This window comes from Ochlerotatus camptorhynchus, unplaced genomic scaffold (genome assembly GCF_037179485.1).
Source record: "Ochlerotatus camptorhynchus isolate MF236.1 unplaced genomic scaffold, CSIRO-AGI_Acam_v1.1 ptg000274l, whole genome shotgun sequence".
Lineage (NCBI taxonomy): Eukaryota > Metazoa > Arthropoda > Insecta > Diptera > Culicidae > Ochlerotatus > Ochlerotatus camptorhynchus.
Genome location: NW_027040763.1, coordinates 3,168,067 through 3,191,772, shown reverse-complemented (window position 1 = coordinate 3,191,772; position 23,706 = coordinate 3,168,067). Strand labels below are relative to the sequence as shown.

The 23,706-nt window shown below is 41.7% G+C and overlaps 2 protein-coding genes and 1 non-coding gene across 3 annotated transcripts in view; 2 read left to right on the top strand and 1 right to left on the bottom strand.

Moving 5' to 3' along the window:
- Positions 1 to 1,142, bottom strand: part of LOC135705766 (ejaculatory bulb-specific protein 3-like) — a 173,934-nt gene extending 172,792 nt beyond the window's left edge. Inside the window, exon 1 of the mRNA XM_065227620.1 lies at positions 1,137 to 1,142. The gene's annotated coding sequence lies outside the window, so the exon portion shown is untranslated. The remainder of the gene's footprint in view (positions 1 to 1,136) is intronic.
- Nox (NADPH oxidase) overlaps positions 1 to 23,706 on the top strand; it is a 242,636-nt gene that overhangs the window by 131,398 nt on the left and 87,532 nt on the right. Inside the window, exon 2 of the mRNA XM_065227471.1 lies at positions 8,300 to 8,394. Coding sequence (XP_065083543.1) covers positions 8,300 to 8,394 — 95 coding nt within the window. The remainder of the gene's footprint in view (positions 1 to 8,299; positions 8,395 to 23,706) is intronic.
- On the top strand, positions 20,673 to 20,744 carry TRNAA-UGC (transfer RNA alanine (anticodon UGC)). Its single transcript has one exon. It is a non-coding gene; the product is annotated as a tRNA-Ala (tRNA).

Here is a 23,706-nt window from a genome sequence, read left to right as displayed (position 1 = left end):
CAGCAGTTCAAGGCAAACTGGCTTTCTGCGGCGAAGAAGGTGGACAAGGTGGCTGTACAAAATCTGATGGCAGGGGTCAAGCGTAAGGCCCGGCAATTCGGATTTGGAAAAGCGGAAGCCTAACTGAATATTTTTCCTGAATTTTATACTAATTGAACTTGAAAAAGAAATTTAATTTGATTTTTTAAATAAACGATTTCACCAATTTACACGCGTTTTCCCTTGACCAAATTTTGACCGTATCACCCTTTAGTAGTAACTTCGATAGATTTCTCTGACATTGTGTACATGTACAATAGGTAGGGTAAGCTCTTTCGATTCGTATTGTGGTTCCCAGCAACTGTGCCAAATTTTAACAAATTCAGTTACGATCTGGATTAGCGGAAGAGCTTTAAAGTTTGTATGTGGAAAATGTATTGGAAACGGAACAACGCTATTGATTTGCATGTCAGATTTTGGCACACTTGTTGGGGACCTCAATACGAATCAAAAAATCTGTGGGGAGCAGAGGGTTGTAAAGTTGACCACCATAATGTACATACAAGAAAACTGCAACTGTATTAGAACGACCGGTTTTAGAGGTCTGCAGGTATGAGTGCAAAAAGGGACATACAGTGTATCTCAATTGGGCGACAGATGTCCTCAAATTTTAGAAGAAAAAAACAGCTTTAAAGGCACAATGTTTTAAAATAAAATTATTAAACAATAAATTTATCAATTATTGGTACAGTGTTGGGCTTATTTGGTTGCGTTTATTAAAAGTAAGACCTATTTGAGACAAATACCTTTTCCTTGAAAAAACTTAATATCTTGAAATAAAATGAACTAAACTTTTTGAAATTTTGCTCATTTTAAGTCATAATAAATATCATTCATATTCCACTAATTTAACTAAAATTCGTCCACTAGATAAAAAGTTTAAAATCGTGCGTTTTACTAAAATAAATCTAACTTCATACAGGTTATTTTAATAAAGTCCAAAATTAAACGATAAACCAATAAACATCTGTTAAATAAATACATCTATTCAGAATGTTTCAAAACGAGTTCCACTAGGGTGTACGCCCAATTTGCGATAGTCTGTATGTACACAGCTTACTGCACTTATTTTTGAGGACTCCCGAGATTGGTTGTACTTATACTGGAACATTCAGAGAGGTCTAAAGCCTGATTACAAGTAAATTTGAACGCAGGTTTCAATGTACCACCGCGCCCCGAGTAATCTAATCCAGAAACTTTTGACAGCATTTTGTTCTCTTATAAAATCGAGTAACACTTTTGAATATTCCTCAGAATTTCCTTACTTACTTACTTACTTAAGGGTCCTGTGCACCACCAGCGGTGCAAAGGGCCAACGTGAAAGACTTCCATCCTGGGCAGCTGCTCGCTTTTGTCTTGACCTGGGCCCAGGTCAGATTTCTATCGACTTGCTTAATTTCCTTATTGAGGCTCCGCCGCCATGAGCCCCTGGGTCTGCCTTTGCTGCGATGTCCTGCTGGATTCCAATCCAGCGCTTGCTTGCAGATTTCGTTTCCACCCCGTCGAAGTGTGTGGCCGACCCACCTCCACTTTCGCTCTCGAATTTCTGTTGCTATCGGCTTCTGATGACATCGACGATGGAGCTCAGCATTCGAGATCCAGTTGTGATGCCACCAGGCACGAATTATATACCGCAGGCATCGGTTGATGAAGACCTGCAGCTTTTGAGTGTTCTCCGCTGATACACACCACGTCTCGCTGGCGTATAACAACACAGATTTCACGTTCGAGTTGAAAATTTGGATTTTGGTGCGTTGACTTATCTGGTTGGATCTCCATACGTTTCGTAAACTCGCAAAGGCAGCCCTAGCCTTCTTGATTCGTGCACCTATGTCGCTCTTGGTCCCGCCGTCCGACGCTATTTGGCTGCCAAGATATTGGAAAATTTCGACCTTCTCCACTGCTTGCCCCGCTACCGTAAAGTTGGAAGGGTTGCCCGTGTTGATATCCAACGATTTGGTCTTGTTGACGTTGATGGTGAGACCCGCCGCAGAGGAGCGTTTGGCTAGGTCATTGAGCTTACTCTGCATATCAGAGCGCCGTTGTGCTAGTAGAGCAACATCATCAGCCAAATCGAAGTCGTTGAGATGCTCCATGGTGATAGGCTGCCAAAGCAGCCCACGGTTCGGTACACGGTCAATTGCACCTACCATGATCTCGTCGATTACGATGAGAAACAGTAGCGGTGATAGTATACATCCTTGTCTCACACCAGCGACTACCCGGATCTGCACGTGAAAGCCTCATACTGCGCTTCGATGAGGTTGACCATTTTATCCGGGACTCCTTTGCGTCTCAGGGCGCCCCACAGATTCTCGTGATTGAGACGGTCGAAAGCTTTTTCGTAGTAAATGAATACCAAATAAAGGGACTCTTGGAATTCATTGACCTGCTCCAGGATGATGCGGAGCGTGACAATATGGTCCACACAAGATCTTCCGGCACGGAATCCTGCCTACTGCCGTCGGAGAGTCGCGTCGATCTTCTCCTGTATCCGATTCAGGTTAACTTTGCACAGAACTTTGAGAACAATACACAGTAACATGATGCCTCGCCAATTGTCGCACACAGTCAGATCCCCCTTCTTTGGGACCTTCACTAAGATGCCCTGCATCCAGTCGGCCGGAAAAGTCGCGGTGTCCCAGATATTACAGAATAGTTGATGCAATATTTGTGCGGATAGCATGGGGTCAGCTTTGAGCATCTCTGCTGATATGCGATCGACCCCTGGAGCCTTGTTGGATTTCATGCTTCGGATAGCTGCTTCAATCTCCTGCAGTGATGGGGCCTCGGAATTGACGCGAGTGATACGCCGCACCCTAAGCGGATCATGCCGAGATGTTGATGGCTGGTTGGCCGTCGAAACTTGAAGAAGTTGTTCGAAGTGTTCAAACCAGCGTTTCAGCTGGTCAGTGGGGTCGGTAAGCAACTGTCCAGTCGTGTCCTTCACTGGCATCCTCGGGTTCATCCTTGCACCACTCAGGCGTCGTGAGATATCGTAGAGGAGGCGTATATCGCCAGTGTTTGCGGCTTTCTCCCCTTCGTCGGCCAGGGAGTTCACCCACGCTCGCTTGTCCCGTCTGCAAGAGCGCTTGACTTCCTTCTCTAGAGCCGAGTACCGTTGACGGGCTTCGTTCTTGGCTCCTCTGGTTCTCGCCCGCTCTATCGCGGCTTTTGCTTCTCTACGCTCCTCAATCTTCCGCCAGGTTTCATCTGTGATCCACTCTTTCCTCTGGGTGCGCAGCTCACCCAAGTTGTTCTCGCTTGTTTCTATAAAGGCATTCTTGATGGCCGTCCATTGTTCTTCTACGCTGCCACCTTCTGGAACGTCCGCAGCTCGAGTCTCAAGTTCATGAACAAAAGACCTTTTTACCGCTGGATCTTCAAGTCGGCGTGTGACCAACTCCACGATGGCGGGGAGCGTTTTCACCTCGAATACCAGAGTATAGTACACGGATAGAAATCTCCTTATACCTTTTGGCAAATTTCTATTGCTGATTATTCATAAAATGTATAAGTCAACTAATAAGCAAACGCCTTGCAAAAAGTTAATGAAGATCATGTGTCAAATGAAATGTATAAGCGGTCACACATACCTTTTATGCATTCTTATAGGACCTGTGTGGTTTGTCTTATGGAATGTATAATGCTGATGTTTTGGCAAAAATGTATAAGTGAAACACATAAATAAAATAATTGATTTTCGTTTCGCGTAGTACCTGTCCCGACGACAGTTTGTGTTCTCCAAAGTTTGGCCAACGAACTTCACTCAGTCCCAGGATTTCTAGCTTCATGCGTCGCGCCTCGTTGAAGAGTTGTGCCAGTTTACCCTGCTGGGCTAACGTCAATACATTCCATGATCCAATTCGTGTCCGTTGTTTTGCGCTAAAAGTCGTTGCCGTTATATCAGTTCGATGTCTTTCTCTGTTGGTTTCTGTAACAATTGTAAAGGTTTCAGAGACAGTAGGTGGTTGGCCTAAGGTCTCCTATCCGCCGTGATGGGTCTGCCATTTTAGGTGTAGCTTCCGGGGAAGAGCATTTCTTATTCAGCCGCTGGATGCCAGTCAGACGCTGTTTGAGCCGCACCTCCATGGTGAACAGACGCTCGGGTTGGCGAAGCATTTCCTCTATCACCGTGCTATGGTTACCGCACCAGTGTTCGCGTCGCACCTCCTCACTCTGCTATTGTCGGATTGACAACATTGCCCAGGCTACGCCAACCAGCTGTGTCCATGTTTCAGCTGGCAGTCTTTTGTGATCATATGACTCGTGGAGGCGTGAGGTAGGAACTTGTGAGGACCGGAGCTAGGTATATCGCTCCTTCCAGATTGTCACTCACCATTTTGTAGCCCAAGAGAATTTCCTTAGTATATACTAATATACCCTTTAGAATCCGAGCCTCCCTTAGTTCAGTCGGTAAAGGTGCAGCCATAGAACAAGACGATACTGGAGGCGGCTGAGTTTGATTCCCGGTCTAGTCTAGGAATTTTTCGGGTTGAAAAATTTATCGATTTTCCTGGGCAGTACTTTCCACACAAATTATACCAATACAAAAATGGTACAGGCTTAGAAAGCTCTTAATTAACAACTGTGGAAGTGATCAAATAGCACTAAATAAGTTGAGGGCCGGCGTAAAGTCTCAGTAGGGATTTATTACGTCAAATAACGTTGATAAGGTTACCTTTATTAAAGAGATTTTCAGTCGTAGGCTGGTTCATTTCTTAAAATTCAAAAAAGAAGAAGACGAAGAAGACTCTTCAGAATTATCATGGAATTCTGGACTAGGAAATCTGTTCAGAATTGTCTTGTAATTCTCCTGTAAATTCAATATGAACTCTTCTATTATTCCATAAGATTTGTTTCAATATGTATTCGCTTGAAATCCTCAACAAAATTTCCTTGAAGTACAAAGCTCAATGAAATGTACTCCTGTAAAATTTCCTAAGAATTCTACTCTACAGCATTCTCAAGCATTCTACCAAAATTTTCGTAAAACTCCTCAACTCAAGAATGTTCCTAAAAGCTCTTTTATAATCTTCCTCGTAATTCCCTTGAAACCATCATCAGAATCGAAATTATGCATATAATTCCTTAGGAACTATCCTACTTTTGTATCAGAATTCTCAGTTCTCAAAACTATCTTGGTATTCAACAAGTCTTCCCGATCCTCATCGTGTTAGTTTTATTGAAGTACCAAGCAGAGCGTCACAATATCAGTTTCAATCGACCAAATCGATGCGACGAAGAGACTGCTGGCTTTCTTTTTCTGTTAAAGTAGAACAGCTTCGCAGCATTCTAGAACCTCAGTCGGCGTGCACAAACAAATGTTCAATCGCTTGTCTCTGTCAGATCTGAACTGTACGATTACCCTTCGGGCTCGAGGTAGACAACCTAATGTTCCAGTTCGGGATATTTTGGCTAGACGCGATCTGGAGTTTATGAAACTCATATATGTTTACTTTAAGAATATTAACATTAGATTGTAAGTTTTTTTTTATGTTTGTTTTCAAGATGAATAGAAATTAGTTCATGTTTTAGGATAAATTAAATATTTGTATCGTAAACCACATTTCAAACCTCCCTCTCCCTTTTTCCATCCAAAAAAATTGTAAATCTCCACTAACCTCGAGACAACCGCGAGTATCCGGTCCAGCTCCTTTAACTTTAAATATAAGACATCAATAATGTATAACGAAAATGATAACTCGGCTCTGTAAAGTTTATTCGATTAAGCCTGTACAAATAAAGTAATTGATATATAAAAAAATCGCTTGTCTCTCTTTCTCCCGTCGCTCCATTGGTCTTCCTTTCAAGCTTCGGTGAAACGGATGAGCGAAAGAGCGCTCGACTTTGATAGTTTTCTCTTTCATGAAACACATCAACAGAGGTTTCATGACGTATATGACGGAAAATGAAATAACATATTTAAAGCATTTCTCACGTGAAAACACTTGAAGATTACACGTCATATTTTTAATTTATCTTCCATCCATATATTTATCTAAAAAAAATGATCGAAAACGGGACTTAACGCATTTTAAACAAGTTGTAAGAGCGGTGATAGAGTGTTCGTGAAAGGGGATTGAAAGCCATAATGAGGTTTCGTTTAACTATAAAATCGACGTAAGTTACATTGAAAGCGACGAGCAAAGCAACGACGAGAAGTTCCACAGCCAGCCTTTCCTTCTAAGCGTCCTGCTTTTTTATTTTCGTTTCTTGCTGATAGTCTAGCTAGGCGTTATAGAAATGAAGCGTCGAACACGTATGTATGAGAGAAACAAAACACGAGTTCATTTTAGAGCTTCGAGAATGTAGAGCCCTGGTACCAAGCCTCATTAATTCTTAAATAATGGTCTAGTACATTTGCAAATGACAAATGGATATTCTAGAAAGAAAAGAAAACAAAAATCATGTGTAGGCAAATTACCTTTGATATGCTTCCGACAGAATAAAATTCTCCTTAGAACTCATTCGAAACTATCATCAGTTTCAGATTTCTCTGGAAATGTTATCACAATTTTCAGAATTCAGAATTCCTTTAGATTCCTAGTCATAATGCACTTGAATTTAAACATCTTTGGAATCTTTTAAATTTGTCGAACCTCTTAACGGAATCCCTATATGAAGAGCTTTGAGTGTGTTGATTTATTTACTTTTAATTCCATTATAATTGCTTTTCTTTTGACAGATACGCGTATTTCGTCTACTACTTGCAGACTTCATCAGTGCCAAGTACTAAACAGTGGTGTTGAGTACTTGCCACTGATGAAGTCTGTAAGTAGTAGACGAAATACGCGTATCTGTCAAAAGATAAGCAATTATAACGGAATTTAAAGGAAATAAACCAACACACTCAAAGCTCTTCATCTTTGGAATGCTCCTCAGAAATTCCTTTGAAATTCTCCTTAAAATTCTCCTGAACTTCTCGTCACAATCTACATGGAGCCCTCCTCAAAATTAAGAGGTAATTCTACTCATAACTACCTTGGGATTTTCTAAAAAAAATCATCTGAACTTCTCATCATGAACCCTACAGAGTGTTCCATTAATTATAAATTCACTATGTTAGTCAATTAAATAAAACTAGTGTAAAAACTTGCCTATCACAACTAGAGTGAGTAAATGCTGTGAAAGATCTCGGGAGTCATTCTTGACACATTTGACAAGTTAATCTAAATTTGAGTTCACATGATCAAAACTAAGGTCGAAAAATAAATCACGTGAAAACAGAATTGAGTACTACAATTAGCTATGTATTTACATTACCACATCATTAAAACCATTGAGATCAAAACAAACTAAACATTAGAGTGCGATGATGCCTTTTTATCAAGTAAGATAGTTGCATATTCCTACATGCATCAGGTTATGCAGAGTGGACGATATTTTGAATCCTTTCGTTAAACGCAACTACACGTTTTATCCGCTTCACAACAAGAGTTAAATCACTCGGACAGCGGCGGCAATCGAAGTGTCAACCGAACAAATCTACAGTCATTCCCTTGGACCCCTCCCCCCATGAACCGTTTCCTCTCAGACCCATTTGCTTACATTGGAACTCGATCTTCCCCGTCGGCATCCAATCGAACATCCGTCCCCCATCCTCATTCCTCATCAAGCAAGATCCCTTCGACGGCAACCCGCTGGGTGAGTGAGCTTCAACATGAAGCTCGTGTGCGCTTTCAGACTTCGTGCCCACCGAAACAAGCAAAATCACAGATGGTTAATTTCGGGATCCGGGCATTTAAGAGATTTTCCTTGTGCATGGTCGGTTGGATTATTGTTTCACTGACTTTAACGTGGACTTTTCGGATGCTTAAATGGTGAAAAGTGGTCGGCTGCGATAAGCCTCCTTAGCCTCAATCCCCCACGTTTGGTACGTTCAAGGAATTGCATGTTAATTTGGCATGTGCTCGCTCACCCATCGTCTTTCGTCGTTACGGCCAATAATCTCAACGGGAACAATTCGGGATTCGCGTTGAAAGCCGAGCAGGCACACCGTTTCCCTGTATGTGTGTTGACAGCCGTGCCGGCATGGAAAGTGGATGTAATTTATATAGGTAAACATTTAATTTGAATTTTAAATCAGAGGATATCGAAACGGTCGATCGGTCGGTCAGACTCGCGGTCGACCTTTTCCCCCGAGCGCTCTGATCTGTTTGATTTAGTAGCGGCCCTAAATTGGCTATTAATGTTACATATGCGTGCGGAAAGAGTGATTGACATTCTGCTGACGGTGATTTTGTTTTTTCAATTTCAGGCTTTTCTGCAGAACCTGTTCCGGTTGTTTGATATGGACAACGAAAATAGCCTCGAGCAGGATAAATGGATCGAACATCTTAAAGGGAGACTGACGTAAGTATGGGTAATTAGCTGAACGAACTTTCGTAGTCCATAAAATCTACATTGTATAACCTTGGTGAAGCGCTTGTAGATTCGAGATTGCTCTGAATTCCACGCCAGTTGCTCTTGATTGCAAATAACGACCAACATGAACGGATTTTCCACGGTCTTCCAAGCAGCCACTCGGCAACAAATTATTATTATTCGAAATAAATAGTTTGAGTCTATAAAAATTTTCCACCACGCTGCACGGCAATCCAATGGCTGTGTTAATTCACCTTTACGCCACCGAAGCAAAGGTGTGAGATCCAGTCCACCCCAATAAGCTCGACTCCTCAAGTCACGGCACATTAGCTCGCGATGTCGACTCTCTGGGCTTATTAATTCAAATATAAAAGGTGTTAAATAGTAATAATTGATTTTAAAAATGAAAACAAGTCAAAGCTGCACAGCTAAACAAGAAACTTTATAACTTATGATCAGTCATTATTTTTTCCACATATAAAGTTGGCAAAATGAGCTTCTTAGGAGACCACGACTCTCGAGACTGCGACGGGAGCGCCGTTATAACGTCTTGGTCGTTGTCGTCGTCGTCGTCGTCGCCTAGGTACCGTAAAGATGACCGACCAAGTTGGCCGCGCACCACTTTTGAATTATCATAATCGTCACACATAGTAGGCTAGCCAGACGCCGCCAGCCCGTCACCCGACGCCATCTGCATAGCTATTCGTGCACGCACCTTATTTTTCTTGACGGGAAACTGGATTTCGCCGGAGGTGCGAAATCGACCTCGTCCCTCTGGCTCCGCGTAGCATAGCATTAGTCCGAGCTGCGGATGGGACCTTTTATTCCAGCACTTGGGGCGGTGAAAACAGTACAGTGGCGGGAGGGTAGTGGAACCCTTGCTGATTTGCTACAAATAAGGCATTCTGAATTGCACACCGAAAAAGGCCACTTTGGGGACAGCTGAGCACAGGTGAATCAATTACTGATTCATAAATTCAGACTGATTTTCATCGAAATTTGGACCGCGTGGCTCATGGCACTCGATTTGGTGCCCTGAGGGTGTCTCGTGATGTTTGTGCCTCATGGAGAAGCTGAGGGGGCAAGATTTACGCCGGTTTTTAAGATCGCGGGAATACTGAAACCTTCTGCTAGTGGTTTATGTGAATTGGGCTTATGACATTGTAACGAATTTGTTGCATACTAGCAATATGGGCCTCCCTTAGCTCAGTCGGCAAAGGCTCAGCTACGGCAAAGGTTCGATTCCCGGTTCGGTCTAGACATTTTTCGGGTTGGAATATTTCTCGACGACGATGATTGTACTTACCACACAAGTATACTAATGCAAAAATGGTAGAGGCATCGAAAGCTCTTAATTAAAAACTGTGGAAGTGCATCTAGAACACTAAATTGAGAGCACGCAATAAGCTAATATGCGATAGCTTATATTTCGAACAAAGTTTATATCCACAAATGCGCTGCCAATATAAAATCATCTCATGAAGGTTTTATACGAAAACATCAATTCTGGAAAAACTTGCTTGAACGTAACAGTTCATTCCATTACATTTGTTGTGAGAAAATATGTAAGGTTCATGCCATGTGGTTTGCAGTTAAACCTCTCCAGAAATTAACAACAGAACATGTTTCACAATCTCTTCCTCCTTACAGCCAGAAGTTTCCAGTACCGACCATTGCTCGCAGAATCCTTTCGAAAAATTGGACACTGTACCTGTCACCCGTCGGAGATATCTTGCTTGAAAAGCTTGGCGGCTGCAGTCAGTCAATCGCAACTCTTAGCGCACAGTGCCTTTGAGGAAGCCGTTGATATTGTTAGTGACCTTTTGCAGCAGTTGCACTACATTGGCATGTTTCTGTCACTAGTTACTGTACCTGCTGCGATTAAAACAAGAACCCATCACTACCAAACCAACCGGCCCATATTTGGTCCGGAAGACATCGAAATTATCGAAAAACACTCGAATTTTAACATAAATAAAAGAGCACCGCACCGCACCGAACTGCACTGCTGACACACGCCGACGCGAGGTCTATAAATTTGATAATTTCTGACATTCGCGAAACATACACAAAATATACATCCCTATATTTCAACAAGCCGCCGAGCATTGATTTTAATGTATCAATTTCCCTCTCACCGATGACGCGGTGACATGAGTGAACCAGTTTCGGATTGTTTTTTGTTCGCCTGGATTTTGTTTTTTCACCATCATCAAATCCAAAAATGGTCAGAGAACCACCAAAGCTGTAAATGGATTTTATAATAATTTAATTCATTTTTTAGTCCGCACTGGGCCAGCAGCGTGCAGTGGCCGATCCTTGTAGGATATGCAGCAAGCGTCAAGTTGAAACACTAAAACAAAATCAAAGTGGGGGAGCAAGTGAAGACTGTCAGCGGTGTGCAAATTAAATAAATTAATTCAAGAGCAGGCGGTACGTGTGCTACGTTCCATTTCCTGGCCGCTCTGAGTTAAAAGGTTTGGTAGGTACTACTACAAACTGCAATCGAGGATAAGAAATGATTTTTGACCATGTTTGGCTTGATTGATCCGATCCGAAACGTGCGCTTTGCTGCGGTGATTTTTGCTCGAATTTAAATTGCTCAAGATTTAAGCGAAAGAAAGACTTCCAGATTGGGAGGGCTTTGCGAGTGCCACCTTGGATGACGATTTTTGGGTGGTATTTCTCTTCTTCTGGCTCAGGGTTTTGGCTACTTAGCATAGTTTCGATATGATTGATTAAAACATGATTTCTTAATCACCTGATTGTATTAGGTATCAGGTACTCAACTTTTACCCATATACAACAAAGTATGCCCACTTCTTAACATCAAAATTATGCAATCTTTATCAGCTGACACAATCAAACTACAAGAATGGAATGCCATATCCGTCCGTACCCTCACTTTGAGCCATAAAGATTTAATTTTTATCCCCCAAATCGCTCCATATAGGGCCATTTGATTATCGCAAACCTGCTCCAATTTGCCCTGCAACCCGTATTAAGTTATCTCAGCGAGACAATCTCCCTGTTTCAGTGGTCTTTCTTTTTGAAAAATAACTCCCATCTATGGACCAGTGCGGCAGACTCCTGGATACCACCGAAACCGGAGCACACCGACCGCAACCCACTCGGTCCGTGTAATCGCCTTGTATGGCAAGATGCTTCCGAACTACACTCCCCTTCCCCTTTCACTCCTGCTCAATCTCCCTCTCACTCTATTCATACGTGTACCGACACCCATTCAAGTCATGTGACAACAGCAAAATATGAATTATCTCACCTGCGCCATCAATGCAAAAAAAAATGCAATCACTGAACACTGGAATTGGAAGGAGGAATATGCGTGCCGGTGCAAAAGGTTCGCAGTCATCGTCGTAATCCAGAAATGCGACCGATCGAGATTAAGGTTCAAAGATAATTCGAACACGGCCTGTAACACGAGTAGTTTCGCGAAATTGCGGCTTTGTTGCTGGTGTTGCTATTTTGATGGCATGGTCTTCTGCTTCTTCGTCTCGAAAGATGCTCGAGCAAATTGTCCATGAAAAGATCAGGATATTTTTAAAATTTGTGTTGATTTTTGATAATCCGCCGAAAATATCAAACTTCCGGTGGAGTTTTTTCGTAATTCCGAAGCGTTGTTTTGAAAATTCCGACGGAATGGTGATAATTTTGATGGCATGTTGATAATTCCGCCGAAATTTTGATAATTCCAGCCGGCATTTTTATCATTCCGCGGGAATTTTGATAATTCCGTCTGAATTTTGATATTTCCGATGGAATGTTGATAATTCCATCTGAATTTTGTAATTCCGCCGAAATTTTGATAATTCCAACTGAGTTTTGATAACTCTGCTTAAATTTTGATAATTAGGACGGAATTTTGATCATTCCGGCGATATTTTGATAATTCCGATATAATTTTGATAATTCCGACGGAATTTTGATCACCCCGCAGGAATTTTGATAATTCCGAATAATTCCACCGGAATTTTCATAATTCCGCCAGAGTTTCATAATTCTAACGAAATTTCTATAATTCCACCGGAATTTTGATAATACTGCCAGAATTTTTATAATTTCACCGCAATTTTGATAATTCCGACGGAATTTTTATCATTCAATTCAATTTTGATAATTCCGACAGAATTTTTTTAATTGAATTTATGATAATTCCAGCCGGAATTTTTATCATTCCGCGGGAATTTTGATAATTCCACAGGAATTTTGATATTTCCGACGGAATGTTGATAATTCTATCTGAATTTTGTAATTCCGCCGAAATTTTGATAATTCCAACTGAATTATGATAACTCTGCTTCAATTTTGATAATTCCGACGAAATTTTGATAATTGCGAAGAAATTTTGATAATTCCGAAGAAAATTTTGATAATTCCTACAAAATGTTGATAATTCCGGAGTTTTGATAATTCCGAATAATTCCACCGGAATTTTGATAATTCTGACGGAGTTTTCATAATTCTGCTGAAATTTCTATAATTCCACCGGAATTTTGATAATTTTGCCAGAATTTTTATATTTTAACGCAATTTTGAAAATTCTTATTTTCAAATTTTATTTTTATAATTTCGACGGATTTTTGATAATTCTAGCAGAATGATGATGATTCCAACGAAATTTTAAAAATTCTGTCGGAATTTTGATAATTCCGACAGAATGATGATAATTCTTTCGGAATTATGGTAATTCTAACGGAATTTTGATAATTCGGACGGAATTTTGATAATTCCAACGGAATTTTGATAATTCCAGCCGAACTTTGATAATTCCGACGGAATGTTGATAATTCTGACAGAATTTTGATAATTCTGACAGAATTGTGGTAATTCTCACGGAATGTTGATAATTCAGACGGGATTTTGATAATAACGGCGTAATTTTGATAATTCGGACGGAATTTTGATAACTGCAACGGAGTTTTGATAGCTCCAGCCGAATAATAATAATTCCGACGGAATTCTGATAATTCTAACGGAATGTTGATAATTCCGACGGAATTTTAATAATTCCGACGGAATGTTGATGTTTTGGACGGCATTTTGATAACAACGGTGTTATTTTGATAATTCCTGTGTAATTTCGATAATTCAGACAGAATTTTGATAATTCTAGCCGAATTTTGATAATTCCGACGGAATTTCAATAATTTTGTTCGACTTTCGATGATTCCACCGGAATTCCGATAACTCTGCCGGAATTTCGATTATTCCGCCGGAACTTCGATAATTCTCCCGGAATTTCGATAATTCCGCCAGAATTTCATAGATAGCGCCAACAGAATTTTGATAATTCTGACAGAATTTTGCAAGTCCTTGCGGAATTTTGAGAAAAACACATGATAATAATGGAGTACCATTTCAGGTGCACTCTATCGAGAATTCCTAGATAGTTCTGAGGAGAATCTTGAACAAGGTTTTGATTTTTGATAATTCTGGCGGAATTTTGATAACTCCGACGGAATGTTGATGATATTGATAATTCTGACGGAATTTTGATAATAACTGTGTTATTTTGACTATTCCCGCGTAATTAGATAATTCGGACGGAATTTTGATAATTCCGATGGAATTTTGATAATTCCAGCCGAATTTTGATAATTGCGACGGAATTTCAATAATTCCGCTCGACTTTCGATAATTCTGGCGGAATTCCGATAATCCTGCCAGAATTTCGATTATTCCGCCGGTACTTCGATAATTCTCCAGGAATTTCGATAATTCCGCCAGAATTTCATAGATAGCTCCAACAGAATTTTGATAATCCTGACGGAATTTTGCAAATTCTGGTGGAATTTTGAGAAGTCCGATGGAATTTTGAGAAAAACACATGATAATAATGGAGTACCATTTCAGGTGCACTCTATCGAGAATTCCTAGACAGTTCTGAGGACTTAAACAAGCTTTTGATTTTTGATAATTCCGACGGAATTTCGATAACTCCGACGGAATGTTGATAATATTGATAATTCTGATGGAATATTAATAATAACTGCGTTTAAAAGTGTTTTTTTTTTATGTTACTTCATACGCGAAGTTAACGATTTTCAGAGTTGGTTGGAAATGCTAACATGAAGCTTTAGTGTGATGATTTATTAGCTAGAGAATGATCTTTGGAAGAGGGTAGGTGGATAGTTCCGTTAGAGTACGGCAGTATGAAAATTGAATAGAAGTTGAAAATGAGCGAAGGGCCATTAAAGCGACAGTTTACAAGATGGACGCACATTTTTGCCTAGCCCGTACGATGTACGCGGGGACTTGAAGTATGTCTCCAAGTCCACAGGCAAAAATGTGCGTCCCTCCTGTTGCTCATAAACTGACTGCGGCTGTGGAATAGTTCTAGCGACGTTTTCATCACTACCTAAAGCCCCACGTTTGCGAGAGCATTTCCAGTCGATGGTGTCATCACACTAAAGCTTCATGTTAGCATTTCCAACCAACTCTGAAAATCGTTAACTTCGCGTATGAAGTAAAATAAAAAAAAAAAAAAAAATAAAACACTTTGAATGTAACAACTCAAGGCGGGAGTAGCCGTCAACAATGCTGATGATGGTACAGCACGCAACAACCACCCTACTGCTTTCTCTCTGAGATGATCACGTTGGTCATGACGAGAGGAGCAACACAATAGTTGGGTAAAGAAGAACTGCATTATAACACACCATCGACTGGAAATGCTCTCGCGACGTGGGGCTTTAGGTAGTGATGAAAACGTCGCTAGAACTATTCCACAGCCGCAGTCAGTTTATGAGCAACAAGAGGGACGCACATTTTTTCCTGTGGACTTGGAGACATACTTCAAGTCCCCGCGTACATCGTACGGGCTAGGCAAAAATGTGCGTCCATCTTGTAAACTGTCGCTTTAATGGCCCTTCGCTCATTTTCAACTTCTATTCAATTTTCATACTGCCGTACTCTAACGGAACTATCCACCTACCCTCTTCCAAAGATCATTCTCTAGCTAATAAATCATCACACTAAAGCTTCATGTTAGCATTTCCAACCAACTCTGAATAACTGCGTTATTTTAATAATTCCCGTGTAATTAGATAATTTGGACGGAATTTTGATAATTCCGCCAAAATTTCAATAATTCCGCTGGACTTTGGATAATTCCACCGGAATTCCGATAACTCTGCCGAAATTTTGATTATCCTGCCGGAACTTCGATAATTCTCCCGGAATTTCGATACTTCCGCTAGAATTTCATAGATAACTCCAACGGCATTTTTATAATACCGACGGAATTTTGCAAATCCTGGCGGAATTTTGAGAATTCCGATGGGATTTTGAGAAAAACACATGATAATAATGGAATACCATTTCAGGTGCACTCTATCGAGAATTCCTAGACAGTTCTGAGGAGAATCTTAAACAAGATTTTGGCATAATTCAAAAGCTATTATAATAAGCATAACTCCCACAAAACTTCCGAGACAACCGGACTAGAACTCTTTGGGGATTTTGAACAGAACTGTGTACAATTGAAAAAGAATTGTGCAGAGAAAGCCATGATAATTTTTAGGAGATTTCCAATGTAGCTCTGAGAAGAATTCCACAGTTGAGACGAGAATTCCAGATGAGCTCTACAGAATACTAAGATGAATTCCAAGATAATTCCGGACAGATTGATTGCGACAAAAGTTACAAGTTAGTTCGGACTAGAATTATATGGTAACCCTCATCAAAATTCCAAGATATTTTGATAATAGTTTCAAAGTAGTTGTGTCGAGAACTCCAGGTGCTCCAGATAATTCTGAGTAGAATTTCAACCCTAAGCAGGGATATATCGCTCTTTTGTGACTTTTTCATTACTTTTTAATATAGAATGCTTACGTTAAATTCAATTGAATTTTCAGTTAACTCATCTTAAAATTGATATTGAACTAATGAAATTGGGTTGTTCCACTTAATAAATTTTGGTGTCCATGACAGATACGTATGTCGACTACAATGTGCAGTCTTCATCAGTGTCATTCCCACTAAAGAACTTATCAAAATCTAACCCCCGTAAGTACTCATCCCAAAGGTAAACAAGTCAAGATCACTGGTATAAAAATGAAACTACAATGTGTTGAATCGGAACCTACCTAACTAATAAAAACCAAAGATATAAGTAAACTAAAGGAGAAAAATCAAAACCAAAAACCAAAGGCTTGGTAGCCATCATAATGAACTAATGAAATGCATTTTGATAGGAACTATCTATTTTACGATGGGTTAACTGAAAATTCAATTGGATTTTACGTTAGCATTCTATATTAAAAAGTAATGAAAAAACTTCAGCTGAAGCAAGCATTTTTGGTGAACTCTATGGAGAATCCTTAGGAGAATCAAAAGAGATCTTTGTGGATAATTCGAAGATAACTCTGATAAGCATAATTCTATCCAGGAGTCCAAGGTTATCCCGGCTTCTTTTGTGATTCTGACTAGAGTTTTAGGAGAATTGTGAATTTTCATGAATTTTGAGGAGAATTCAAATGTAGTTCTGAGACAATTCAATGCTAGTTGAGAGGAAAATTGCATGGGGAGGATGATGTTGATGAGCTGTGCGGAGAATTTCACAGAAAATTCTGAGAAGGATTCCTAGGTAACTCTAAATAGGGTGTTTGTGACTAGAGTCCCAAGCTAATTCTGACTAGAATTAGGGTAATTCCAACGCAGTTCTGTGTAAACCTCCATGGTAATTCTAAGGAGAATTCCATGGAAATGAGAGGAATTCTTTGAACATCGTTAGGATAATTCCAAGAAAATATTAAGGAGTAATCCAAGGGAACTTTGGGGATGATTCCTAATAACTATTTTATCATAATATATTAAAGCTGGGTACTGTGGACCCATTCCATTGGGAAAACTGCTTGAAAATATTCTCATGTATCGAATGTTTTGATTATGAATCCCGCCAAAAACTTTGAGCCAGCAGTGCTCGAACCCATTTGACTCTAATAAAGTTTGTTTACATTCTTGTTTCGGCAGAGTACGTTGTAATGAAATTGAAAATCCAGCTGAGTCATCAAAACTGTGCCGTTTTTTAAGCTTTCTTCACTGATGGTATCGGCCGCTGAGCTTACAATTAATAATGTGTTACGAGAATGTATGTTTTACTTCGGTGAGATGACAATATTTGATGATAGAAGAGTAACTAACCATATAAGAACCAGTTGACAAGCGTGTTGAGTGAGCCCGTAGTATTGAAGATTAAAGTAATGAAAGCAGCGATTAATATACCCAATATGGAATTTAAAAAAAAATATTCTAACCAGAATTCTTCCAGCGATAATTCCAATTATTTAGAATAGCATGGTAATTCTGACCAAGGTATGTCACACGAAATTAAATCAGTCAAAATATACAAAAACTGTTTTAGATTAGAACCCTAACTTCAACTTAATAATTTTAAAATTATGTTTAAGAAGCATATCATAAATAGCCGTCACATAATTATGGCGCCGTTTTTAAATGGTAATAATGTTGAACCTACTAACTTCGCCCTTACTTAGGACACCATAAAACTTTTACTTAGTTGATCAAATATTTCAACCCGATTTACCTTCTTCCTTTCGCAGAGTCGGGAACAAGTGAGTACCCGTGTAGTTTTGCGCCAAATGAACACGTATTTCTTTCAAAAGCTGGACCGCACCAGTTCTCCTTTCACGCTCGCACATTCCCTCGGCACGCAATTCAATTTGTCAGTTTCGATTGGTCCCATTTATATATTCCGGAGACCCGAGAAGCCGAAGCTGGGCCAGAGCCACACTCCATAACATGACAAAGGGGGAAGGGGACCCCGTTGTTGAACAGGAGAAAAATTAATATTGAAATTAATGCACGACAGTTCACATTCGTAAAACATGAGCATGCATTTCGCGTTTTCCTCCGACCAGCAGATGGGAGGGTCGGCACCAAGTGCACTTTGGAAAATATGATTTATGATGATGGCTTGGAATATTCGTTTAATACCTGATCCTGTGAGACTCGGCTCTTCATTGTACCCATTTATTTAATCCCGCGCTCGGCTTATAAAACAAGGGGAGTAAACCAATGCTCGTTTCCGAAAAGTGAAGCACAAAAGTGCATTTACAGATCGAACGTTGATATGGTGGTGGTGGTATACCATCCAAGTTGGCTCTTCTGGGTTGGATTACCGTCATCCCTGGGAGGACCATAAATTAAATCGGCGAACCCGCCTTCGCACTTTCATCCCATATTTGAGCTGGAATCCGTTGCTTGGTTGCTGAAGCCTTTTTCATATGAACTTTGTGCTGCTGGCTTGTGGCGAAAACAATTTAAGCGAGATTAATAACCGTCTCGTGGTTCGCCACCTCCACCACCAACGAGGACCGGGGAGAAAGATTTATCACCGTCACAGTCGATTAGTGGCGGTGAGGTCCCACTGCTCTGGTCGCCGCCGGTCATCGGGGATAATCTCCCGAAATGATCGGATCGGCTTCATAAAATGCAACGGTTAGCCCACGCTGCATTGGAAGCTTGTGACATTACTGGAAATGTTGGCTGGTCGCACTGTAGGTGACGTTGGGTTAATCCCACGAGGATTAACTGAAAACGATCTGAGGCATTAATCAGGATTAGTCTGATGGAGCTATTTGTTAAACCATATCGTATTTAAATTTTTGAACTTAAAAGTAAAGTTCACTTCTGAGCCTCAGTTTGGCATCTTACTGGAGCAGAAAATAACACATCCATATGAATATCTTCATCAGAAACATATACCCACCTATATCCCATCCCGAAACGGTGAAAATAAAGAAATAAAATTCCCGCTGACTTGACAAACGATACCCCTTGCCCTGCCCGAAAATGGTAATTAAAACATGTCCAGTGCCGTTTTCCGTTTGTGGCAACGAGCCGAGATAGATCGATCGACAGGCGACAGGTTCGAATCTCTCTTGGGAGGTTTTTGCGCACTTCACAAACACGTTCCCCGAGCACCACCGACCCCTGATGTCAATTCTTGCCTATCTGTTTCGCATGCCACCCGGTATGCTATACTGCTACTGGAAGCTGCGGCGTCCATCTCGGACAGGCACCCGATAGCCATCCTTGGCGGAATGATTTCCATCAATCTATGCTGCTGGCTGCTGTTTCGTATTAGAGCAAATTCCAACCAAGCCGAGATCTATATCTCCGGGTGCGATAAAAGCGCGAGCAACACTTGTTTGACCGCATTCAGGTGTTTCCCGGTGGTCTCGTACAAGTCAGCACCCTGCCGATTCCGTCCGTGGGCCGTGAGGCCAATCAAAACGGATCGATTCATCCATCCTCCCAATAAGTCGGAGAGCCCTGAGAGCTCTTGGGATATAAAACAAACACTAGTCAAACTTGTTGCCGGTCGTTGGCCGATCAGTATCGGCCCACGAGGATGCTGACGACCACATCGAGTGTGGCATACATAAAGCGTTTGTTACACCTGCGCCTGACAAAGGCTGAAAAGTTGTCCACTCTAACCACGTTCGACAGCTTCTTGTCGAAAGAGTACCTACCTACTCCTCGGTGGCTGAGAGACTTATGAAATCCAAACTTTGCTCCAGGCGTAAATAGCAAAAAAAACGGGTCCTCGCTCGGCACCAACAAGGAACCTCCGACAAAGTTGTTAATTGACATAATTGATTCAATTTCTAACTCTCGGTGGCACCACTTCACGTCACGTCGATACATCGGTGGATTCGATTCAACTTTGCCACAAAAACCCCGGTGCACCTTAACCGAAAGATCTCACCACCCGACAGACGGCGACGGCCGGCGTAGAGGACATGACATGTGTTTTAAGCCAAGCGTCATCCATCGACGGTTGGGCCATAAATCTTTCGCTTCCTTTATCGAGCACCTGAAGCCGATGCCGCTGTGCGCGCAGTGTCATTTGGCACAATATGCTGGCATGTTCCAGCGGCGGTGGTGTCTGTGTGGATGGGAGACATTTCCTTAAATGAATAGTTTGTTTTGGTTGATTATTTGCTTTTTTTTTTGTTTATTTGTGATTAAAGAAAACTTTCCATCTGGACATGAAATATTTCAGCAAAGCATAGCAAGATGTCTATTCTACATTGATTTCTGTAACCACGATGAAACTGAGCTTATACCAAAATTTAGAGTATGCTAAACAGGACGGGTCACATAATGGATCACTTTGTCAAACAGTTTGGGCGTAAATTAATAAAACAACCCCTAATATAACCTAAATTTGACTACAAAAATGTTCAGTTATCTGTACGGATCAATTATAATACCAAGGGGATGTAGCTCAGTGGTAGAGCGTTCGCTTTGCATGTGAAAGGCCCCGGGTTCGATCCCCGGCATCTCCATTTTTTTCATGCTGGAATGATTTAATTGGACAGAAACATTCATCTCCACATTTGCAAATGAGAAGAGAAGAAAGTGTTTTTAGGGAATTTGGAATTATTTTGTTTTTGTTTGACTGGATAGAGTTGTAAGATGTGATAGGGTTAAGTTAGGGCTGATGTCCCTAACTTTGTTTCCATGTATAAGTTACGATATAAAGCATTTTTGATCAACTTTTCAATAGCAACCAATAATAGTCATTAGATAGAGATAGATTCAATCTTAAGATGAATAGGTCAACATTAGAGCAATTTCCCCTATTTTATTATCAAGTGACTAGATGTCTAACTATTTCCACTATTTAGATATGAGAGTTTCTTTTATGACAGATCCTCAAAGGTAAATTTGTTTCATATATCTCTTTTAAATTAATGGTTTTAGAGAGCTTGTTCTTTCATTTTTAAACAATTTAGGGGAAATGGCTCTAATGTTGGCCTATGGATCTATAGACTGTTCCAGAAAGTATAAGCACACCTTATTTTAACGGTCACTTTGAATATAATGAAATATTTCAACATGTTTTGGCTGCGTCCTTTTTTTATACAGGGGGGAATCTGCTCACAGACACCAGAGAAGGAACTCAGGGTGTGGGGATGGGAGAATTTCACTCCCGACCCACTAAACCTTACCCTGTACGCTTGGCCCTTGACCTCCCCGGAACCACCCGAAGGCATTACTTCGTGGGAGGGGCCGCTGTAGCGCTATGGCGCCTCTCTAGCAATACTCTAACGATCTAGTCGGGCAGTAGGTAACTGCTGCTCGGCTCGCCACTGTCGTTGTAATACCGAAACTATGTGGGTGACCGGTGGTACCACACATCCTAGGAACGATGTTATCCGGACTGGTATCCGCTCCGCATAGCGCTCGATACTGGCTCGAAACGTGGACAGGCGAACACAACGTGTTCGGCGGTCTCCTCGACACCAGCACACGTGGGGCAGATGGGAGTACTTGCATGTCCGAACCTATACAGGTAGCTCCTAAAGCAGCCATGGCCTGACAGGAACTGTGTCAGGTGGAAGTTTACTTCCCCATGGCGCCTGTTGACCCAGCTTGATACGGAAGGTATCAAGCGGTAAGTCCACCTCCCCTATGTGGAGTTTTCCCACTCCGATTGCCATCTCACGGTCGACACAACTCGCGTGTTGTTGCGCACCCCTCGAACGGTCCTCGCGTCATAGCATACCACATTCTCCTTAATGATAAGGCTGATTGGCATCATCCCTGCTATGACACAGACGGCCTCTCTCGAGATAGTGCGGTATGCACAGGCCACCCTCAAGCACTTTAGCCTGTGTGTGCTCTCTAATTTCTGCCTGTGGCAGTCAATATCCAGTACCGCGGCCCACGCAGGGCCGCCGTATCTGAGGATAGATACTACGACCCCGGCGAGGAGCCTGCGCTTACTGGCATTCACTACCGAGCTGTTTGACATCATACGGGATAATGCCCCCACAGCCATAGACGCTCTCTTGCAGGCGTACTCGACGTGGCAGCTGAAGCTGAGCTTATCATCGAGCATAACTCCCAAGAGTTTCAGAGAGCACACAGACCTAATTGTGCTTCCGCCGACTGTCAACGTCGCATGCTGTACTGACATGCGATTGTTGACTACGACCACTTCCGTCTTGTGATGGGCGAGCTCCAGTTTCCTGGTTCTTATCCATTCCTCCACAAGCCTGACGCAGTGAGCCGCTGTCAGCTCTACCTCCTCGAGGGATTCCCCGCAGACTACCAGCGTGACATAGTCGGCAAAACCTACAATTTTCACGCCTACCGGGAATTTTATCCTCAACAGTCCAACGTACATGACGTTCCATAACACCGGGCCCAGGATGGAGCCTTGTGGCACTCCTGCGGTGACTCTAACGCATTTTTCGCCATCTTCTGTGTCGTACGTCAACACACGATTCTGGAAGTAGCTTGCCAGAATCTTATACAGCCCTCCGGGAATTTTGAGCTGGTGTAGCGAGCGGGCTATCGCCCCCCAACACGCGCTGTTGAACGCGTTCTTCACATCTAAGGTTAGCACCGCGCAGTAACGAATGCCCCTCGTGGATGGCATGCACCGTGGATCTGCCCTTACGGAACCCATACTGGCTGCTTGACAGGCCGTCTACACCTTCGGTGCGTCCTTTTGTTTGCTCATTTCTGAATGACATAGCATCAACAAAGTGCTCAGTTTTGTGTTTCCTGTCAAAATGCGTAGTCTTACTCCGGAACAACGAAAAAGTATCGTGCACAAATGGTGCACTGTGAGCGGACTCTCCTTGAGAAAATTGGCCAAGGAAGAGGGTGTAAGCGTCGGAGCGGTACGAACTGCGATTAAAAAATATAGAGAACAGTGTACGTTTGAAGATGCGCCGAAGAGTGGCCGGTAATCCGGTCCTGTAAGTCCGGATATCGATAAAAAGATCAGGGATGCCTACAAACGAAAACCAGCGACTTCCGTTCGGGATTTTGCGAAAAAACTAGGGACCTCGTCGAGTAACGTCATGCGTGCCAAAGAAAGACTTGGGCTAAAAACATACCGGAAGCAGAAAAAAACCCAAAAGGAACCCAAAACAGGCCGCGTCCGTGAAACCACGGGCCCGCAAACTCTACGATTCGTTATTGTGTCGAAATTCTGGGTGTATAGTTATGGACTACGAAACGTACGTGAAACTAGATTACAAAATGCTTCCCGGACCACAATTCTATGCTGTAAGCGAAGGCAAAGACATCCCCGAAACGGAGAAGGCAATTTTTACCGAAAAATTCGGTAAGAAGGTTATGGTTTGGCAGGCAATATGCGAGTGTGTCAAAACATCTAGTCCGTACATCACAACGGAGACGATGAACACTCAGAAATACGTTAAGGAATGTCGCCAGAAGCGATTGTTGCCGATGATCAGGCAGCACGAAGGTCAAGTAGTATTTTGGCCT